Raw genomic sequence first — 23,944 nt, forward strand, 5'->3', positions numbered from 1 at the left:
GCTTACAGGTGGGTTGGGATAGCTAGGTGGGGCTGAGCTGCTGCTGCAATTACAACAGGCCTATCAGCTACCACTGAAGCCCATAATGCTGGGGCTGGGCGGCTCCCACTTGCACTGCTACCAGCTTTCCATGTCAGAGGGCTGCCTCCTTTTGGGTGGACAGGCTGAGGCCGTGAGGTGTCTGCTTCCTACAGTGTTAAGCATTCCTGTCAGTTACAGGTGAACCTCACTGCACTCAGCCCTCCTGCTTCCTCCACTCCCCAAATTCATATGACATTTTGTGTATGTGCAATGTGTGTGTGTACACGCACGCACACATGCTCACAAAGACTTCCGGGAGCACTTTTCTGGCCGCCCAGTATGGAGACATGTGCAATATACACAGGCACAAAACAAGAACCAATGAATACATGTCTGGAACCTGGCACAGAGTGGGAAAATGGCTTCCCCCCATTAAAAAAATAATAATCCTTTAGGCAGTCCCCAAACAAAACAGCCAGGCAGTTCAGTAAGAGGCCAGTTGGTTCAGTATCTTTGTGCCATCTTTATTATGGGATGCTCCTTGAATGCCATGTTACCAAAGTACAAATTGTAGTTTGCTTATTTTATTCATTTATTTAATATAATTTCTAGGCTAGCCTTTGGCATAAAACTCTCAAGGTGGCATACGATCAATAATAATATTACAATGAAAACAAAGCTAAAGGTCTGTTGGCTTCTAGGAAAGATTATAATATAATTATTCACATTAAAAATGCATTACTGAACATCAGTATACTCTGAAATCAAAACTCTTAAACCTTCACTTGAACATTCTAGTAAATCTATACTGAGAAGTGGTGAGAAAGGCTTTTGTTAACAAATTACTTGAAATATTGATTAGCAAGGGCTGTTTTAAATAAGGTATCACTGTTTTTCCTTAATCCTGTTTAACTACAGTTTGCATACGTTCAAGTGTCCCAGTGGTGCATTTTGGTCAGTGCCAGCTTCTTCTGCATTTCCTTGTTGCTTGGAACGGGGGTGGGGTGGATCATTTCCTCCATTTTAGTGCATAGAAATTAGAATTTCTGTAATTCTTTTCCAATAAAGTAACCTTTTTTCCACTCAACTTTCAATATATCTTTCCTTAAGATCTTGCTTCTTAACTTTCTTAAGTAGTTAAAACTAATTGCTTGAAATCTGTCTTACACAATGTCCAGTATATCCATAGTCAAAAAGTGTCCCAGTCCTTTTGTGTTTACTAATTTATATCCAGTTTTTATAGCTCCCTCTCAAATCCATATGAGGGTGTGATGTAGCATCCAGCTGACTGAACTTTTCACATTAAATTTCTGTTCACTTGATGGGCTGATGCTCACATACCATGAGCCAGTTCACACAACACGAGAGTGGTTAGCGAGGGGTGATGGCTTGTTAACCACTCCCATGCGTGCTGGCAGATTTTCCTAATTAGCCTTGTTGGGTGCAGGTTGCCATGATGTCCAAAACTGGCGAAAGTTAACAAACTACCCAGCAACCCTACAACAGACCATGGGTCCTGGGTGTTTGTTAACCACCCTAGTCACCAACCCTCACCAGGTTCAGATGTCACAACAACAGCACCAGGCAAGTGTAATTAAGGAAATCAACCAGAACTCATGGGGATGGTTAACAAGCGACCGTGGTTTATTAACTATCCTTGTGTCTGGTGAACCTGGTCAATGTTCAGATGTGTCCTTAATTGACCTACATACTTTGCTTTAAATCCCCAATTGGAAGTTGCAGGAATAAAATTAGAATAGCTTCTCCTTTTTCATTATTCTTATGCATGATATCAAAAGCTTTTTTCCCACAAGTCTTTTGCCAAGAGCTTCACAGGATTCCACCTCCTCCCCTGAAGCAAGTAGACATATTATTTAGTTATTTATTTATTTGGACCCTGCTTTTCTACCAAAAAATGGCATTCAGGGCAGCTTACAGGCATAATTAAAATTGATTAAAATAATAAAAAACATTAAATGCAGTAAAAACACAACAATTACAGAATAAAAAAAATAAAATGAAAGGTATCCACATTTGTGTTAGATTTAAAAAAAAACACACCTCTGTTAGATTACTTATCAACTTTCTTTGAAGTATAGCCAACACAATAACCACAAGCAGTTTTTCTTATGGATAAATGATTTCTCTAGCATCCACTATTGCAGCTTGGGGCCATTTTTTGTTAAGGAGTTTCTCTCACCCTGACTGTACTTGCCTCCCTGTGGGCAGTAATCTTTTGCCACTGCAACAAGCCAGCTATTGGTTTGCTATTTTATCCCTGCTGTCCTGTTTCATAGAGATAAAAAAGGACAGACTAGCCAACTTGGCTAGCACTGTAGCTTCCAATATCACATGATTATCTATCACTCTGAACATATTGTGAAGTCATTGACTGTGTTTAGATGACAGTATCTCAGCTTAATAATTCAAGATATGAATGCGCCTTTTGGCTGTGCTCATAGCCCCTTCACTCCTACCTTCACTTTTCTCTTAAATCAGGAAGTCTTCGATTTACCATAGTTTCCAGCTTCGTCCAAACCAAGAAACTATGGGTTGTATCCAGTGTTAGTCCTACTTGGAATAAACCAATGGGAATTAGGGCACAATTCTATGCATGTTTAGACAGAAAAAAGTCCTACAAGTTGTAGGATTTTTCTTCTGTCTAAACATGCATAAGATTGTGCCCTTAGCTGATTAACATTGGATACAGCCCTGTGGGTACCAGCTTCAGATCAGGCCAAGATATTAATGCATAGTTTAAATTGATTTACTATCTTGGTTTTTTTCAAGCTGATGCAGACAGAACAGGCATCTTGATTTAATCATGGCTCACACAAAAGGAGGTGCAAAAGGGCTACTTCATGTCTTGGTTTGTTAAACCAAAATATGATCATCCAAACTCTGCTTTAAGTGACTGATGCTGTCACTGGGAGAGATGGGTTGTATGATTTTATTCAGAATTATGATGAATTGTTATGAATTGAATATAGCCAACCAGCACCACTTTGCTTATTAAAGAGGCTAGTCATTTCAAACTGATAATCAATTAGAATATCTCACATCTTCTGTGGAACTTGCAGCAGAAGAGTAATTAATCTGGCGTTCTGCTCACATCAGTGTGTAGCATCAGCAGTTTGTTATATGAAGCAACGCTTCATGAGCAGCAGGCGTAGATCATAAACCTAAATATAAACAAGCGCTAATGGGAATGCAAGACTTCAGAATCAAGGGCTAAATTCTTTAGTAATGAGCTTAGCAGGTAAACAAAGGCTTCAGTTTGCATCACTGCAGGGAAGGAAATCTGCCATATCTGAGATTGGGTCTTAATATAATACCACTAGAAATAAAGTCTTATCAAAAATAGTGCTGAATTATTGAAATTGGACATAGGTAAGGCATGTTTTCCAACTGCAGAAAAGAAATATGTTGAGACAGAAAAGAAATTGAATTGCAGACCTTTGTTTCAAGATATAAATGAATTATAGGAAAAAGGTCTTTATTCATAACGTAGTCTCATATTTCGATCCAGCGCATTGAAACAATAATAAGGGCAGAATAAATTTACTGTAAAGTCAACAGGGATATCATTGCATGTGTGTGTGTGTGTATACGTATATATACACACAAATACAGATATATACACACACACGCGTGCGCGCGCGCACAGAAAATCACATTATAGATTGAAATGGGAAGTGATAAAAATTCCATCAAAACAACTTGAAAACAATTGTTACACTACATTCCCCCCAAGCAACTGCCTCATTCATAACATTTCTCAATGTCTGAGAATATTTTTTAGAATACTTCACTAACATTCTTAGTCTAACTACATTTTCTACTGGTCGTATGGCACAGCATGCATAGTGAATGCCTTTTGTTGTGTAATTATTGCAGATGAATTAGTTTGGAATCAATACCGCCCTCTAGTTCACAAGCCCTAAAACTGATAAGAGTCCCAGAGCATGGTCTGAAGACACATGATACAACAAACTTGGTCTTGGTCTTAAGGCCATAGCTTTCCTCGCTAGGTGGGGCTTCAAAGAAATGAAATCAGTGGTGTGCACAGAACCAGCATAAACATATGTGAACATAACATAATAATGTTCAACATAATGAACATCAGGATAGCTGGAAATATCAACAAATATAGCAAAAAGTTGCATAAGCCCCAAACGTCCAAAAAAGGGGTTAGGTTAAAAAGTCTTGAAACAGCAACTAGAGAATGTGTTTTTTCTTCCCCTGCCACTTGGAATGAATACCAAGAGTGAGAGACCCTAAGTCTCAATTCCCTGCTCCCCCATCCCCTCACACACATCCATACCTGGAAATGTGGCTGGAATTGGGGAGGGGGGGAGGCGTGACAAGGGGCCAAACAGTTATCCCTTCTCCCATCCACTGCTGCTTCTTTGCATATTATCCCCATCCGAGCTGCTTTGCAGGCAATAAAAAAGCAGTGCCCAGGGTTTCCCACCTTGGGTTGCCTATGGAATATGTACTTTCTCCCTGAGTGTCTCATATTTGGGCTCATATTGCTCATATCTGGGCAATATGGCCAGACACTTAGTCGTGATGTGGATATAAGCATACAATAGAATGAGTTCATCCATGCTACTACAGGCCGCCTAAGATGAGATGGATTAACAGTCTATATTTCAACCAGTTATTGGTTCTGATTCTGTAAGTGTGACCAATGGGCTAGTGCCTCTGATGGTGCTGGAGGGCTTGTCTCCCTTACAGTGCTTAAGCCCACTACTGGATTCTGCAGAAGCTGTACTCTCCCTCCTCAAAGTGGGGCTTGCATGTATATTTCAGTCTTCCTGCCTGATTGTAGCAGTCCCTCTCTGCCTAGTCATCTAAGAGGGCTAATTGCTCAGTATACATATAGTCATGTATTTTGCACAAAACCAGAGACTGCCATTTTCACTCTCTGTGCTTATTCTGGTCGTTGGGCTTGTCAGGAAGTCTTCCTTTGAGTGGGCAATTTGCTCACCCATAGCAACCACAATATTGGATTCTAATAACTATGAGATAAGTACCGAATGTTCAGTAATTAATTTATTCAAAATGGGCATATTTATTTCCCTGTTGCCAATTTAGTGCCCGTGCTTAAAAAAGTATAATTCTATTGACTTTGAATAGAATGACTTCAGTTTTACACCCAAGAAAGAACAGCAGAAGTAAGCCTATGGCTTGTACCCAGCTTGAATATAAATAACATTCCATTTAAAAGCCTGTATAATTTATAATCTTAATAATCCTTAAAGAAATCATAATCCTCAAAGACACAATTCATTACTTATGCATAGCAACCTGTCTGTTAGCAAATTATCTGTCAGTGCTGAAAGCAAACGGCAAATTCTTCATAAATCCTTTTCTCGGGAATGACTACTAATGCTACAGCTGTAATTCTCTACATTAAATGCTTGTGTTCAAATAGTTTAACATTTTTTCTTTTGGACAGCTGTGCTCATAAACAAATGGGAATGTAAGCTCTTTTACAATGTTTTTAAGGGTGTTTGGGTTGAAAAGAGTCTCTTAACTGCAGGATGGCTTTTACTGAGCATTTTGGCTTTGTTTTCAGGTTTTGGTTTAGGATGATCATCGTAGGTTAAACAAGCCCTGGAGGCTTATTTAAATTGTGGTGTGTGGTGGGCGCAATTTCCATCACCAACAAGAGCCCATGAGTTACATTGGTGGACAGCAAAAGGGATTTAAAGATGTTCTCAAAGCTAATCTAAAAAAATGTAACATAAGCATTGAGAACTGGGAAGCTCTAACCCATGAGCGTTCCAACTGTAGGTCAGCCTATATTAAAGGCACTACGGACTTTGAAGAAGCACGAGTACAGGGCGAAAGGGAGAAGCGAACTCAGCGGAAGGCACGTCAAGCAAACCCTCACCGTGACCGCCTCCCACGATGTCCTCACTGTGGGAGGCTGTGTGGATCCAGAATTGGCCTTCACAGCCACCTGCAGACCCACTGCTAAGATTCTACCCCTGGAAGACAACCTTACTCAGTCACGAGTGATCGCCATGATGATATTTGAGGGTTGTTTCCCTTTCAGACAGGTCACACTGCTGGTGTCCAGTATGTGCTGGTATTCATTGAAGTTTAAACAAGCCACTGTGGCTTGTTTAAGTTGAAGTGATTATGCGAACTGGCCCGTTCTGTTGCTATTTTTGACTGTTTATGGCACTTTGTCTTTCATTTAATTTTATTTTTTTCCTTATATTCTAATCTTGTATTATTTCTCAGTGGAAGAGAAGAGAGGTGTTTGTTTTTTTAAGAAAGAAAAGGCTGGGGATGCACACCTAAAATTCTTGGGGTTTTGGCTTTAGTCATTCCATATCAAACATACCATCCTGAGTTTCTCAGTGCCAGTAACAATGTTGGTTCCACAGAATGACGGTAGAATTGGAACAAGACAGTATTTAAAATGTTTGAGTTTTGGACTTCTGGTTCAGGCATTAGTGTTCAGAGAAAAAATTAAAATAGAACAAATCTTGATAAATGTCCATGCTATTAGCAGAGATCACCTAGAGCAGACTATGGACTTTACAGCTATCATTTCCATATAGATGGTCCAGAAGAAATGTCATAGTTTTTTTTAAAATCTGCCACTAAAAATACTGCTATGATCCAAGAGTATGACATATATTCTAATCTATTACTCTAATTGAATCATATGGAAACTTTATAAATTAGGAAATGAATGAACCAAAATAAAAATATTAATTTGAGCTGAAATCCCTACTTGGTCATGAAGTTCACTGGGTGACCTTGGACCAATTTACTGTCTCACAAGTTAACCTGCCTCAGAGGGTTGTGATGATATTATGGGAGAAGAAACATGTGCAGCACCCAGAGCTTCTGGAAGAAGATGAAATGCAATTCATGTTTGAATAACAAGGTGTAGGATTGCAACCTGAGTTTGGAAATCAAGATTATGATAGTTATTGAAGCCACTAATTTCCTGCCCTTGGATGTATACATCACCATTAAATTTGACCAAGACATTTAATAATTTATTTAATTTTTTTATTTGGAGCTAGAATAAATATTCTCGCAATTCAGCGGTGTAGAAATCAGTAGTTTCATATGGTTAGTATGGTAACTAACCATAGTGGTTAGTTAGACTATGATTGGGGAGACCAGGATTCAAATTCCCACTCAAGTCACAAAGCAAACCATTGGTGACCTTGAGCCAATCACATTCTCTCAGCCTAACCCCTATCTCACACGGTTGTTATCAAGATAAAAACATCTCTCTGAGATGTATTTGAGAAAAATACAGGATATAAATAAATAGATCTTACTAATACATTATATATATATAATGACTGGATTTGAGATAACCGACAGTTACTATTTGAGGAACTGAATTTATTTAAAATATTTCATGAGCTATTTGTTAATAAATGGGTACATTTATTGTTCGCATGGCTCCAGCTTTTTTCTCGTGAGGCAATTTTACCTAGAACCATAAATCCTTAAACCAGGAATAGGCAAGCTGGTGCCCTCCAGCTGTTTTGAACTACAACTCCCATCAGTCTCATCCAACATGGCCAATTGTCAGGGATTATGGGAGTTGTAATTCAAAACATTTGGAAGGCACCAGTTTGCCTACCCCTCCCTTAAAAGCGACCAATGCAGTTTTTTAAACCAGATATACAATAGGCCTATTGCCTCATTGGCAATCAGTGAGTAGTGGGGTGGAGGGGGGAAGTATGAGCCTAAATCATATATGAATTCTTCCTTGGCTACATTTGCTAGTTGTGAGAACAAGACTGTGTCTTCAAGCTATGCTAATCCCCCACATCAGATCTGATTTACGACTCTGCGCTGTACTGGAAATAATAAACCTCAAGAGCAGCGTGGTCACAGTACTGTTGTCATGCACGCATTTCTTTTACTACTTCATTAAAAAAATACTTTATTTTCCAGGAACCATTATGTATTGTGTACTTTGTATCTCCAATGGTGGATGATTTTTTTTCCTGAAACAGAAAGGATGGGGAAACCTGCTTATTTAGCTTTTGAAAATATATGCATAGTTCTGTTGTATCAGTATTAACATTCTATTTTTTTCACTTCACAGGGACCTTGCTGCAAGGAACTGCTTAGTAGGTGAAAATAATGTTCTGAAAATTAGCGACTTTGGAATGTCTCGTCAAGAAGATGATGGAGTATATTCATCTTCTGGATTAAAGCAGATTCCCATCAAATGGACTGCCCCAGAGGCTTTGAACTATGGTAAGGAAATAATATTGCTACCCGTCTTTGTCCAGAATATATTGTTTGACATCAGAATGTAGAAGGGGTCGCATGAACGTATGTGCAAATAGCTGCATCTTTTGCAAGCCTTTTTTAAAGATTTCTCCTTTCCTCAAAAAAACAACAACAAAAACAGAATATGTTCCCTTTTCAGAAGAATTATGAAAATACTTAAATGCCCCTTATATTTAAAATATTTAAAACATTTAAAACGTAAAGACAGGCTGCTTTCACACAAAACTCCCTGGCTACAAAGTTCTGCCTCAGAGGTATTTCTACATGTTCCTGGCCCTCAAAGGTGAAGTGAGTAATGACAGTGCCTTTTCAGTTGTGGTGTTCTGACTCTGAAATACGATCCCCAGGCTGGCTCACCTGAGAGTTAGGCCCTGCTCAATGCAAATGTATCTGAGAGGAGTGAACAGGGGTCTCACTTCTGCTAGCACCTCTGTTCAATTATATGTGACATCCGTAGTTGTATTTATACTAAAGTTAATGTTAAATCATACTTAGCTTTAAGTCAAAGTTTGAAACCAGGTTTTGAAGCTGACTAACTCTGAAAGGGGAAGGGGAATTCAACAGTGAGTAGAGTGTGTGCAAGCCCACTGGACAATCCTAATTTCTAAACTATGGTTAGGAGTTTGAGGAACATATATCTTCTTCAGGCCTATTTTTCTACATTACTGCTGTCATAGCTGTGCACCTACAAGTTGTTTCCCCCATAAAAATGAATGTGCGAATAATTTAAATATACATCCCTTTGCAAGCCAGACCTGTTTGTAGCACCTTTCCATTTTAACGTTTTTATTCACATGAGTGACTTTTAAGAAAAATACACTGAATAAAACTGTACTGTGGGAAGTGGTTCAAAATGTTACATGCAGGGACTGGCACACAAATTCATACCTTATTTGGGAATTGCATAGCTGAAACATTACACATAACAGTTGCAAAGAGTTACTTTTGAGAGGTGTTCTGAATAAAATTATATCCCTGGTTCAAATTGCAGTGCTTCTGTGTTTCTTAGTTGTATAAATGCTCTTAATAAAACCAACTTTGTTTATTATAATCTCATGGTTTCAGCATAACTTTTTCAATTTTCTATATCACTAATGTATACCACACATTTTTAGTATCAGCATGCTTTCGAAGGTATTCAGATCTTATACTGAGAAAGGTAATTGACTCTGCATAACTTACACTTCTTAAGAAATGAATTCCTTCTAACTGGCATTCCTGAATGTTTTTAATGAAAGGTGTTAAATTACTAGATGCCAAGCTCTGAAAGGAGAAGATATACAGACTTACTAAAGTAATCATACTACCAGCAGCACAGTGAATGTCCGTAATTGCTCTCTACCAACTACGCAGCTTAATTTAAAACAGCATGAAATGATATTTAGTTGTAAGTGCATACGGATCTTTCGGAGGTGAGAACAGTTAGCATAACCCTGACCATCAATATTATTTAGATGTATTGCAAACACCAGTGTGACATGGGTAAAGCATCAGTGTTAGAAATAGGGGTGAAGAAGGAGATGGTTAAAGAAAAAAAGACAGACACGATTTAGGGCACAATCCTATCTGGATAGTTACCAGCCTTTGAAATCGGAGGCTGCCAACTATCCTATGCAGGGTGGCTGGAGCACAGAGGGGATCCTCTCTTCCGTGCTCTGGCCATCCTGCATTTTTGCCTAGATGAGCAATTTCCCCTGTCTAGACACGGCTTCAGGGAGAGGGCGAGAAGGGGTCTGGAAACCCAATAGGAAGCTGCGTAAAGCAGCTTCTGCTGTTCCCTCCCCTCCCCAGCCCCGGGACTGTCCCCTTTTCCCCATCTTCGTGCTCCGTTTATGAGCGTGAAAAGGTAACTGGAGTGGAGAGAACTACACTGGCTACAAGGGGCCAAGGGCAGGGAGCACAGTTTCTGGCTCTGACCTTGGTTCCCAGAAACCGAACAATCCTATGGCACTCTAGACAGGGTCTAGTAGCCATAGGATTGCTCCCTTTAAAAAAAAGATAGATAGATAGATAGATAGATAGATGGATGGATGGATGGATGGATAGATAGATAGATAGATAGATAGATAGATAGATAGATAGATAGATATTAGGGACTATTGAGCCTCCTCAACATAAACTGTATCCAGTCCACATATGCCTTTTAAATTCTAAAACCCTTTTACTCCTGTCCCATTTGAAAGGATTAGAAATCCTGATGAATGCTCATATTTGCTGTGTTCAGTCAATCCCAGTCAATTTATGAGGTTCTTACAGCTATTGAGAAACCACAAGGAGCAAGATAAGATTTCCAGGGCCCAGAATCTCTAAGGGCACTCTAACTTGCTGTTTCAAAACAACTCAAAGAAACAAAATCATACAAGAAACCTTCATTGACTCCATGAGCAGCACATGCACCATAGTGCAAATGTGTTGCCTGAGAAGTAGGAACGGGTGAGATTGAAGTATTCCTGGTGAAAATCCTCATGTGAAATCCACCTTCATATGAGTGAGCTTCCACTTGCAGAAGATGACTTTCTGCTCCTCCTCCTCCTCCACCTCCCTGCAGCCCCTCATATCTCCCCTGAAATCTGCTCCTGAGGGTTTCCCAACTCTCCAGAGCAGATTTTGAGGGTGCAGGGGGCTGGTGGAAGCTGTTCCATCACTGGGATGGGCTAATTGGACACACCCTGTTGCATCTACTAAGTTTTGTTGAGATCTAAGCTGTTTCCTGCAGCTGCCACCGTTCTGCTGCTGTGACTAGTACCCCAAAGTACAACTGCTGTGGAAGAAGAGAAGAAGTCATGCCTGCAAAATTACACCCTCGTGGAGGGTACTGTGACAAACCGAAAGAGGTGTATAGGACCTTTTTTGTGACTGATATCAACGTTTGCCAAAGAAGCAGCAGGCTTGGCCTCTGGACTTTGAAAATACAGCAGAGTGAATCTTCAGACTATAATCAATGCAATGCCATCCTATTCTGAGGAGATAATCAAGCTCAGATAAATTCCCAGGAAGCATCCATAAGCCAATGCATGCTATCATGTCTGCATAATGTCTGCTGCAGCAACTTATGGGGATCTCTGGTGTTCTGTAGAGATTATAAAAACCTCAGACTCATCACAAACTCATCACAGAATACTCATGGTCACAGTGGAGATGTTCTAGAGTTTTGAAGGTACATACCTCTTCAGAGATTATTCAAAATGGCCAACAAACAGCACTTCTGAAAATGGAGTTCATGTAACTCTTAAAAACCTGGAGTGTGAGAGAAACATAATGTGCTTCACAGAGTCTGATGTATTCATAATTTAATTGCTGTAAATATAGATTAAGTCCTCTATTCTGCTCCCTAAATTTCATGGTCACTGGGAAAGGGAGCATTTCTTGTATATGGTAAATACCTTAACAATGCAATCCTATACATGTCTACTTAGAAGTATTTCCCACAGAGTACAGTAGAGCTTACTTCCACCTAAATGTGTATAGGGTTGCATACAGTGAGTCAAGAGCTGTTCTAATATTTAGTAATACTGTTTTTTCAAAGGCTTTATGGTGTGATACTCTGCTTTGTGACATGAAGCAGTTGTTTGAAAATGACAACAATGTCAACTTCAGTTCCCCTCCAAACATTAACTACCACTCTGTAGCACTAAATGGAGAAAGGGTAATTTGGCTAGAATACAGAAACTTCACATTTTGAAGTGAGATTTATACAAGGAAGAATTTTTAAAAAGCTTATACTGCTTAAAGCATTTCACATTGCTTTTTCTTTGAAGATAGGGGCTGAGAGGACTAGGGTGAAAACAGCAAACATCTAACTGATCTTAAATTCATCAGTGCTTAAAAAAAACAAAACATTTTGAGCAAGTTGTATTACAGTAAACCCCATATCAAGGATTTGAGTATTATTTATTTATTTTGCATAGGCCTTTTTCTAATAATCACTGTTAAAGTGATGAAGAAAAAGAGCAATAATACACGAAGAGGTTGAGTTCATTTGTTAATACTGCATATTAATCCCATGAAATCTGTCTTTATGTGCAACGTTGGATTTGACCCTACAATTTTAAAGTTAGTTGGTATAAAAGTTTCTTCCAATAGACATATGCATTAGGCTTTTTTCCCTCTCATGCTGACAGAAGGAGCCACAAGATATGTTTCAGGGAACTTTCAAATTTCAATAAAGCTCTGGCTATATGTGTGTTATAAGCAAATAAATAGTAATTGTTGCTGTTCTAATGCTGTATTTAAGCTGCATTTAATTGACGTACATCATCCTCTGTGTTGTTTTAAACTGCTGATGTGTTGATGTTTTAATGTTTTAGTATGCACTGTGATTGTTAAAATAAATGGGCAATATCCAGTGCTGCCACTCTCCTTGCACAATTGACATAGCATTAACATATGCAACCTCTGGCGCTACACCACTAGCATAAGCTGGTGCAATGGGTTTCCCAGGGAAAGCAGTCATGCTAACTTACGCTACTGCCATAGAATTAGAGGTTGTTGCAGTAGCGCTTTGTCAATTGCATAAGCAGAGCGGCAGTGTTGGATACTCTGTAGTGTTTATAGTATTGAATCATAGAATAGTAGGGTTGGAAGGGGCCTATAAGACCACTGAGTCCAACCCGATGTTTCAGTATGATCTGAACTGCCTTGGGAGGGTTAGCATACAAATGGTGGTATACAAATGTTGAATGAAATAAATAAATCATCTTGGGATTGTGGCTTAAACATCATCATCATTATTATTATTATTATTATTATTATTAACATTTCTATACCACCCCATGGCCAAAGCTCTCTGGGCAGTTTACAAAGATTAAAACATTAAAAATACAGTATACAGAGGTTAAAAGCTAGTTACATAAAAACACACAGAGACAATATACACAAAGACAACTTATATCTAAAAGAACATCAAGCAATCAATCATAACCATAAGACAAATCCAGGATCGATTAACATTCATTGTATGCTGCCAAATGCCTGGGAAAGAGAAAGGTCTTGACCTGGTGCCAAAAAGATAACAATGTTGGTGCCAGGCAGGCCTCATCAGGGAGGTCATTCCATAATTAGGGGGCCACTACCAAGAAGACCCTCTCTCTTGTTGCTATCTTCCGAGCTTCCCTCGGAGTAGGCAGCCAGAGGAGGACCTTAGATGTTGAGAGTAGCGTACGGGTAGGTTCATGTCAGGAGAGGCGCTCTGTCAGGTAGTGTGGTCCCAAGCCGTGTAGAGCTTTATAGATTAAAACCAGCACCTTGATTCGGGCTTGGAAACATACAGGCAGCCAGTGCCAGCAGGCCAGAGTCAGTCTTTTATGTTCAGATCTTCTGGTCCCTGTTATCAGTCTGGCCACCACATTTTGCACAAGCTGCAGCTTCTGAACCATCTTCAAAGGCAGCCCCATGTAGAGTGCATTGCAGTAATCTACCTTGGAAATTAACAGAGCATAGACAGCTGAAGCCAGGTTATCCCTGTCCAGGTAGGGGCATAGCTGGGCCATCAACCAAAGTTGGTAGAAGGCACTCCATGCCACTGAGGCCACCTGAGCCTCAAGTGACAAAGATGGTTCAAGGAGAACCCCCAAGCTACAAACCTGCTCCTTCAAGGGGAGTGCAGCCCCATCCAGAACAGGTTGAGGACCCTCCATCTAGTCAGAAGAACCACCCATCAATATTGTCTGGATTGAGTTTGAGTTTATTAGCCCTCATCCAGTCCATTGTCGCAGCCAGGCACTGATTTAGCACATCCACAGTCTCACTTGAAGAAGATCAAAGGAGAAAGAGATCTGCATGTCATCAGCATACTGATGATAATTCACTCCAAAACCCTGGATGCCACACTCAACAGTTGCATGTAGACGTTAAATAGCATGGGGGGAAAACTGACCCCTGTGGAACCCCATACTGGAGAATCCCTGGGGCCGAGCGATATTCCCCAAGCACCATCTTCTGGAGCTAACCATCCAAGTAGGAGTGAAACCACTGCAATGTAGTGCCTCCCACTCCCAGCTCAGACAATCTTCCCAGAAGGATACCATGGTCAATGGTACTGAAAGCCATCAAGAGATCAAGGAGAATCAACAAGATCACACTCTCCCGTCTCTCTCCCGACATAGGTAATCATACAGGACAACCAAGGCTGTTTCCATACCAAATCCTGGCCTGAACCCTGACTGAAATGGATCTAGATAATTGGTCTCATCCAAGAGTGTCTGGAACTTTCTAAGTCCTAAGTCCTATTTCTAAGCCCTTATGAGTACATAGCAGAGCCATCTGAAGAATCCTGTAAAGTTGTGATGTTCCATAGGCCGTGGTCAGAGGCTCAATCTTTTGTTGTTTCCCATGTTGACCTCCCTCTCATTTGCTTGCTCTGGCAATGGTCTTTTACAGTATTTGCAAAGTTCCATGCCTGCCTTCTTTTTTTTAATATCATGTCCTCCTCTGGGCACCATGACTCACTCCAGTAGAAATCCCTATAGAGGGTTGCCCTGTCTGCCTGCCATGATGCCTTGTAGCAATGGTTTGAAGTCAGTTTCCCAGAGCTGAGGATGTGTGTGGGTAACCATTGTCATCTACTTTCTAAACCTTCCTTCTGGGGTAACAAGTGGGTGGGGCTTAGGCCTCTGGATTAACACAGCTTCATGATATGTGCATAATATTGTCAGAATTACTGTATCATCACAATACTGACCATCGTCTCTTTGTTTTTTATCGGTAGGACGATACACTTCTGAAAGTGATGTATGGAGTTATGGAATCTTTCTCTGGGAGACCTTCAGTTTAGGTGTATGTCCATACCCAGGAATGACTAATCAGCAAGCACGGGAACAAGTGGAGAAAGGTAATTGTTGTGTGTGTGTTTGTTTGTGATGAATACATTTGAAGACAAGTAATTGTGTCTCATGCGTTGTGTGACTGTGATATACCACACTGGAGCAAAGGTCTCCAACCTAAAGAAACTACAGTCTTTATAAAGTTTCCAAATAGGGAATAAATGATCATGACAAACAGCATTATTGAAATGATATAACGGGTATTGCTACTAGTTGCATTGTTTTGGTATTTGATTTCTGTTTTGCAGAAACAAATTATCAGTGTCTGGTCATGAAAGGTGTTCTAATTGAAGTCTGACATCTTTAGAAGTATCCATGAGCTTGTTCTAACAAGGTTGTCTGAAGTGGGTTTGGGCCCCTAAAAGCATATGCCATAATAAATCTGTCAGTTGTAAATGTGCCACAGGACTCTTTGTTGTTCTTTATACATGGACCTTATCTTTAATACTTTTAAATAAAAGCAAAGGGAAAGGGCCACCAGTAGAATGGATAGGATGCAGCCCCTGCCCTGCCCCATGACATTCAAACATTTTGTAGGTCAGGATGAAAAGTTGAGAAGAGAGTAAACAAGTAGAACAAACAAAGTAGAAATCTAGATGTAAGACGTAAGCCTTATTCACACATATTGTTAGCTGAATGAGGCCACTTCACCTAGACAGATAGGAAAGACCCATTCAGTTGATCCTGCTTATTTTGGTTCGAGTATCCATTCACAGTACAGTGACTTGGGATCTCACAATGATCAAGTGGCTCCCATGATGCTGGCACTATGTGTGAAGTGGGCCACTTCCACTATGAGGCCCAAAATGCACAAAAAAACTGAACCAAATGCTCTGTATGATAAAGCTGATTATAACTTGTTGAAATCTCCTTTAGCATTTTCTTTGGTAGTCTATGTGGCCTATAAGAGAAAGAAAAGGATCTTGCTTAGAAAATGGACAAAGAGTAGTCTGTAGTGTGGGTATTATTTCTGAAGCACCTGAAACTCAGAATCCAGTTGTGTCTTCCTTACTTCCAGTTAATTACTATTTCTTAGTGTTATTAAAGTACTTGAATTGCCCCAGTGTGGGACATGCTATCATGTTGCCCATTCTTGCCTTAAAAACCACATCGCAATAATCAACAATATGGCCATAGATTTTTAAAAGATTTCCCATTTTTGAGATTATAGAGCATGCAGTCTCTCCTTCCAAGCCCTGGAGGCTCACCTTTTATAGTTAGTTTTAGAATAACCATTGACTTGGCCTCTGCCTCCTAGGAAGATTTTTCATGTTTGAGCAGCAGGGAGAAGATGCTTTAAGCTGATTGAGCAAAGAAAACAATTTGGTATGTGCAAGAGTAGTCAAATGATTTCAGAAGGAGATTGGGAAGGAGAGCAAAACCTGATTAAAATGGTCAAAGAAGGCAGAGACAAAGACCAGGAAAAACAAAGAAACATCTGGAAAGGTAGAATTATGATTAAGGCTACAATCCTAAGCATACTGAAATCAGTAAAATTTCAGATTAAATTCTCAAAGCAGAAGCAAGTAGTTGCAACTAAATATAATTGGTTGGATCCATACTTAGTCATACAGAGTAAAGTCATTGAAATCAATGGGACTTACATTTCAATGGGTCTGTTCTTAAGTATGACTAACTCTGGATCCAAGCCAAAGTTATCTGAAAGACTGCATGCATTCTCCCATAAGAGACTGCTCAGGTTTTAAGATCTTCTTGCAGGGCTCTTCTCTCAGTCTCACTACCATCAAAGGCATAATTGGTGAGGACGCAAGCGGGGGCCTTCTTGTGGCTCGTGGCTCTGGCACTCCCTGCCAAGGGGGGCTGGGTTGGCTCCCTCTCTGTTGTCCTTCCATCGGCAGGCAAGGGTGTTTGTATTCAGGCAAGCCTTTGGCATGTAAGCTGGCCTGTAGCGGAAAGTTTTTGTTTAATTGGTTGGGTGCTGTTTATTTCTTTTATTGTTGTATTTTTAATTGTGCTTTTAATTTATGTTTATGATGGTTTTATTTAAGTTTTTGTTTTAATCTTGGTCTTACTAGTATTAGCCACCTTGAGCCATAGTGAAGGGCCGTAGCTCAGTGCTAGAGTAGCTGCTTTACATGCAGAAGCTCCCAGGTCCAATCCCTGGTATCTCCAGGTAGGGCTAGGAAAGAATCCTGCCTGAAACCCTGGAGAGCTGCTGCCAGTCAGTGTGGACAATACTGAGCCAGATGGACCGATGGTCTGACTCAGTATAAGGCAGCTTCCTGTGTTCCTATGTGTACCATTTTTTGGTGGAAAAGTGGGGTATCAATCAATCAATCAATCAATCAAGTAAATCAATCAATCAATCAATCAAGTAAATAAATAACAGAAGCTGAAACCCTATATCAAGAAGCAATAAAAGTACCAAAAGGTAAACATTTATTTTGTTTATGAATATTATAGTTCATTAGTTGTGCCTGAAACAGTAAAGAATAAGAGGGAAGCTTGGAGCCAGTGTTTTGCAGATCTCACCTTCTGATGTGACTGACACCCCTGACAATGTAACATTTTTTCTCAATTCAGTCGTGGTGATTTTGTGCTGTTCATTTTCCAGCCTTGCAGCTCAGCGTGATGTGGAAAGTCTTTAAGGGCGCAATCCTATGCATGTTTAGACAGAGAAAAGGCCTGCAACTCCCAGTATGCCCCAGCCAGCATGTCTGTCTAAACATGCATAGGATTGCGCCCTAAATGTATTCAAATCCAACACCTTCATATTTTACAGGAATCAACTCTAAGGAAGTTTAGACACCTAATGTTTAATTGTACTCCTTTTACTTTCTTTTCTAAAAGTTTAATTACATTTAAAATAGTCAACTCTCTTTTCTTTTTTGTTAACATATGCTAGGCTATCGAATGTCAGCACCTCAGAAGTGCCCAGAGGAAATCTATAAAATAATGCAACGGTGTTGGGATTATAATCCTGAAATGAGACCAAAATTCAGCGAGATTCACAAAGAGCTCTCTGCATTGAAAAAGAAAGTGACATCATGAGGAACTAGCAAGACTCAAACTAGAGGACTTTTCTCTTTTTCCAGAAAAGTAGTATTTTCTGTCATGAACACTATGCGTTTATACCACATTTCTTTCAATATTCTTCTAGGATTCCTTTTTTTTAAAAAATAACTATTTGTATTCGAGTGTGCCCAGTCTGGAAAATGTCAAAGATGTTAAAGAGAAAGAGAGTGTTCTGCCAAATGCTTTATATCCGATCACAGTGATGCTGTCATTTAGGTTATGTGTAAATAGACAACACATAATATATGTGTAGATTTAAGGAAATCTGCCTCCTTTCTATTTCTGTGATTAACCCCTAACAATGTTTTTTGGCCTATTTCTCTGCTTTTGGTTCCAGGTTCTCACAGCAGCCACACTGTAAGCCAAGTGGTTTATGCACCATTCCTACAGATCTTAAAATCGGAGGCAGTGTTTTTAGCATTACCTCGATTTAAAAGATTATACAAGATAGTGCTCTGAAAAAACAAAACAAAAAGCAAAACCACCAGTTAATGCAATCTTGGATTGTTGGATTCTTATTCTAAAACAACATCATATAAAGGTTTGATTGTAGAATGAGGAACGCATGCATAAGTTTCATGCAGACAATTCAAGACGGTAAACATTTTTAATACTGGACATTATTTATTTCCATTTTTTTTAAACCAAGAAAAAAAGGCACAGTTCTCCAGGAATTGGCATCCAGAAATTTATGTGTGGACTAGCTTTTATTGAGTGGGTGGGGAATGGTGGTGGGAATATATCCAAAACTAGTCTTATGGTGATACATCTGTCAGGAAACACTGCAGATTATCTGTCTTTCAGAAGGATGAGCTATAGCAGTACACAGTTGTTTTTGAATGTGCACATTCAGAAGTGCTGTCAGCAAGAAACATGTTTGAGAATGGGAGTGGCATATAATGAAGGTAACCAATAGTATTGATTTTTGGATAGGGAAAGGGAAGTGAATTACCTGATTGACCTTTGGAAGCTCTGTGAATTGATGTTTCTGTTCTGTATGCAGCTAGAGCAAGAAAAAAAGTGTAGAATATATATTCCAAAGAGGGAAGGTATTTTTCAATAACGCACGCACACGCACACACACACACACACATACACACACACACACACTCCTAATGAAAAAAAACCCTCTAGAAAGGAAATGTTATCTTCTGTAAATGAAGAACACACCGAACAAACTACAAAGTTGAAAAATGAAGTAGAACTCCATTTCTGCCATTGCACTCAGATTCTCTTGGGTCTGCTCAATGGACTATTGAGCATTCTGACTCAGAATGGCAGTTGGGTCTCAATGTATGCCTTCCCTGGGCAAAAAATAATGACTGGATTATTTCTAGAGTCTCTTACAATAGGATTCTTTCCCAGCAACTTCATAAATTGAGGGCAAAATCCTGAACTTTTCGATCTGTAGTTGATCAGTCCAGTTGCAGGGATTTCATGTTGTGCCTAAGAGACAGCAAAATGATGGCAACAGCCTGGTTTGCAGAATCAAAATAGCCCACCGTGGCTTATTTAATGGTCTGTTGGATTAAGCAAGAATTGTTTAACCCTTGCACAGTCCCTGCCCCCCCAGTTTGTACAACACAACAAGCTGCGGCCAGGCATCGAATATTCAAAATAGGTGCATGCACGTGCCACAGTGGGCTGTTCGATCGTGTGAACCGGCCCAGTGTGTCAGCAAGCTGATCACTTCAGTCCCAAAGGGATGAGGGTGAGAAAATAAACCAGCACTTTGAGCCTTGAAATGGCATTCTTTTGTACAGTATGCCCAAAATGTTGGTGATGCACTTCAAGTGCATTACACTGTTTTGCTGACCCTTCTGGCCTGAGCACATTTACTCATCTGTGTGTTTTTTGTAGTAGTACAAAGTAGTGATGTTGAGTAGGGTGTATTCTACTTATAGTCTAGAAGGGTTGATGTCATTAACATGATGATAAAATTTGATGTTGGAATAAAACAGTGAAGCATTGTATTGGAGGACGTGTTCTTCATTGTAGGCGGACTTGTTAGTAATCTAGTGCAGGAGATGTCTGATGCTTGTTGCCTTATACACAACGGCTGCTCCATCAGTTCAGAGTCTAGCATGGAGGCAAAAGGAGCAGGAAGGAATTGTAGTGTGGTATCTTTTACCCTGGCCGTTTCTGTAGGTAGCCATGGGCATGCACTTGTCTGTAAAGGTTTGTTTGACACAAATAGGAAACATTAGTTGATTACTATGATCCTACAGGGATCCAGACAGTGTGCCTTAATTCACTGGCATTCCTAAATGAACTAAAATGCACAAGGACTGAATGTTAGCATGACATGGGGGAAAAACACTACAAATCACCCGGCTGTATAGATCTTCATCTGTGCATCCACTAATGTATAAATGTAAGGACAAGAATGTATTTTCTTTCATGTTGTTCTTAATTTTCCTCTTAAGGGTTAATATTTTTATATAGAAGAGAGATTACCATTTCTTAAAGTCTTCTGAATGTACTCTGCCTTTCAACAAGGAAAAGGACAGTTCCTTGTCTTAATTTGATTAGCAGGACACCCTGTCCTCCTGAACTTCTTGTGCAGATGTAAAGGATAACCGCTATTTATATTTCATTTATGTAAGCAGTTAACATTTGCAATTCATGACAGACTGCTGCTCAGATTGCAAAGCCTTTTTCCAAACATGGAATACCAGTAGCATTTAGAGTTTGTTCTGACTGTCCTAAAATCAGGGGTCAGTTCAAGATCAGTAACTGTTTGGGATATGGTTGGGGTCGGTTTGTTCACAGAAAATAAGTTTACTGTTATCAGAAGTTATGTTTTTCATATTGTCTTATGTACCACTCTCTTAACATGTAACTTGGTAAGACAAAAACTCCTGTCATCTAAAACTATTTAAATTACGTATGTTAGGAATTTAAATCCATGCCAGTTGCACGTATACATAAAATATTATTGGTCGTTAGGAGTTGGTCAGGAGAAAGAGGTTGGCAAAATGTACCCCTGCCCAGTAAATTTAATTAATGGTGGGAAAACTCCATTCTAAGCTGCTTTCTTAATGAAGTAATATCAAAACTTTGCATTCTGAGAAAATTGGTTTTTGTTACAGGATTTATATAGTTTCCTTGTTAGAACAAGTTTAGAACACCCCCTTGCCAATTGGGGTGAGGGTATGCAATATTAAATTGAGGTTGTCATTGGTGTTGTTCCATAGCAGTAAATGTTAGTGGGCTTTGAAAGTGCTAAAATATTTATTAGGAAATAAGTTTTCCTCAAAGTTAGCATTTCACAATTAAAAGCAAAAACCTTTTGAAATATGCCACATAAAGTGCAATTTGAACGTAGCGATTAGAGTCCCTTGACATAATGTCTTTCATTTTCAAGAACTATGACTTCAAAAATAGTTTAAAATGAAAATTCCAAATGGGACAAGTACCTTGAACAAAAAATGACATCCTCAGCATCAAAGGCCTTCTATATTATTCTGAAATGTGTAATATTCTCTCTCTCTCTCTCTCTCTCTCTCGCTTTCTCTCTCTCTCTCTCTCTCTATATATATATATATATGTGTGAGAGAAAATAGGATGTGAGGAACCACTAACTGTCTTCACTTACACAGGATCTTTTAGTACCTTTCCATTTTATGATAGGCCATAAATATATGCAACTTTTCATTTTGAAGGGTGAAACAATTTATATGTTTAGTAAATGCCATCTCTTAGCTTTTTAAAAAAATATTGAAGCAGATACTAGAACAGGGTTGCCCAGCAGCAATATTTACAAAATAAGCCACAGGCTTGTTTAGTTAGAAAATAGTGTAAGAAAACACTTCAGTTGTTTTACTGCATTGCTTGTTTCTGTTTTTTGGGTTATGAGCCGTCCATGTCAACTGGTGACCTTGGCTGCATAACGTTGGCAATAAGTCACAGAAAGAAAGTAGCAAAAATCACAAGCGTTAATCACTGCTATTTTTATATATTTAAGCTGCTGGTTAAAAATAGTTAATTTTGCTCTAAAAATTACCGAGAATTGCTTTGAAACCCGTCATTTTTAGTTGGAGAGAGGTGTTAATTCTCCATCCCATGCTATTATTGCAACATATAGTTTGGCTCTTAGTCCATTGTTTTCTTTGTGTTAATGAGAAAAAGGACTTTGTGGTTCTGTTATACAACAGTCTGAGCCTTTGAATAACAAAATCAGATTTCTTGAAAACAAGGGCAAAACCTGGTTGAACTATTGCCTAGCCATGGCTCTTTTCTCCCCTCAGATGTTAAAACATTAGATCTTGAAACACTAACAAATGTGCAGAAGGTCAGGTCACACATGACTGAAAGTTACATCCCTCCTTCCCTTTATAGTTTGACATGTTTGGTGAGGGGGTCCTGCCTAGAAGAAAGCTATAAACAATAAAGGTGGATAAAGTAAAGTTGCTCTAGATGGCTTAAACAGGCTTGTTTTTGCAAAACTCATTGTGTAGCAATTGAACAGATAGGATAAGAATGCAAAAATGCTATTTTTCAGGTCATTTGTTCAGAAATTTTCATCTATGGGTGAAAGATAACTACAAGCATGTACGATCCAAAATATACTTGCCTCAGGCAATAATTTCTCTGAAGCCAATTCTTCTTCCCCCATTTTCTTTGGCAATACAAGGGCTGCTTCACACATTACACATGTAAATGTGGCCAATTCCAACCCTTTGGCATGCATGGGTTTCCAAGCTCACTTCTGTGACATGGGCACATTGGGTTGCATCCAAAGATTCCTTACTTCCAATGGAAAGAGTCTTCCTCCAGGGCCAGGAAACCTTTAGCTGCGACCGATTCTATATTTATACTGTGTGAAGCAGTCCTGAACGGGATATTATGATATGAAGGGATGGCTAGGTTTAAAAAATATATTAATTTTTCATAACATGACAATCAAACAAACATAACAAGTAATCAGGGGAATACAGAGAATTCATTGGTAATCACAAATTTTAGTATTGTATTATTGTCCTTAGTGGGAGCCCGGTATTTCTTCAAGAACGTCTGTCGAGGGTGATCCATGGGTGGATGGTGGGTGTCAGTTACTGATTTCTTTTTGAATATTATTGATAAAACAATACTATGGCATTTTGAAAGAATCAGAATCTTCTTGTCACCTGACTAGTCAATGTTTCTGTCAGTACCATGGTACCATAGGAATTGGAACCATCGCTGTACTGAGAGTGGCATGATTAACTTCCAATTTTTAGCTATTACCTGTGTTGCAGCTACCATTATTAAAAAAATTACCTCCTTAAAGGAGAGATCTCTGTTTTCTCCTCCAAACAGTGACAACAAAGCCATTTTGGGATCTTGACCTATGTTTGTCTCTGTTATTGCTTGGCATTCATAAAATTAGCCAGAATAATATGTCAGACCATCCCACACTCCCACCACATATGAAAAAAGGTCCCAATACCTGAGCGTTTGTGCCAGCATTTTAGAGTACGGGATTTGTATATCCTATTTAAAAGAAGTGGTATCAAATACCATCAATGAATTATTGTTATTCTATTTTCCTTAATTTTAGCTAATATTAATTTTAATTTTATTATGCCAAATTGGTTTCCAATGTTTATTTTCTATGGTTTCATTGAAGTCCTTCTCCTAGCTTGCTTTGAGTCCTGCTGATGCATGCATTGACTCAGAAATTAGTAATTTGTAATTAAGGAGGTAAGTCCTTTTGTATTTGAAGCTGAGATGATTATGATCTGTTCAAAGGTGGTTAAGTGGTCTTTTAGCTTGGGAGTGGACAATTAGGT

General features: G+C 39.2%; 1 protein-coding gene across 3 annotated transcripts in view; it reads left to right on the forward strand.

The window, feature by feature from the left end:
- Positions 1-23,421, forward strand: part of FER (FER tyrosine kinase) — a 223,864-nt gene extending 200,443 nt beyond the window's left edge. Inside the window, exons 18-20 of one of the 3 annotated variants that reach the window (XM_084833846.1) lie at positions 8,123-8,277; positions 15,020-15,142; positions 18,001-23,421. In XM_084833846.1, coding sequence (XP_084689972.1) covers positions 8,123-8,277; positions 15,020-15,142; positions 18,001-18,146 — 424 coding nt within the window. In that variant the 3' untranslated portion in view covers positions 18,147-23,421. The remainder of the gene's footprint in view (positions 1-8,122; positions 8,278-15,019; positions 15,143-18,000) is intronic. The other 2 variants (XM_084833845.1, XM_084833847.1) reach the window with 2 other exon arrangements.
- Positions 23,422-23,944: the final 523 nt, after the last annotated feature.

The sequence above is a fragment of the Heloderma suspectum genome, chromosome 2, assembly GCF_057233095.1.
Source record: "Heloderma suspectum isolate Gila_16-S chromosome 2, 16-S_ref, whole genome shotgun sequence".
NCBI lineage: Eukaryota > Metazoa > Chordata > Lepidosauria > Squamata > Helodermatidae > Heloderma > Heloderma suspectum.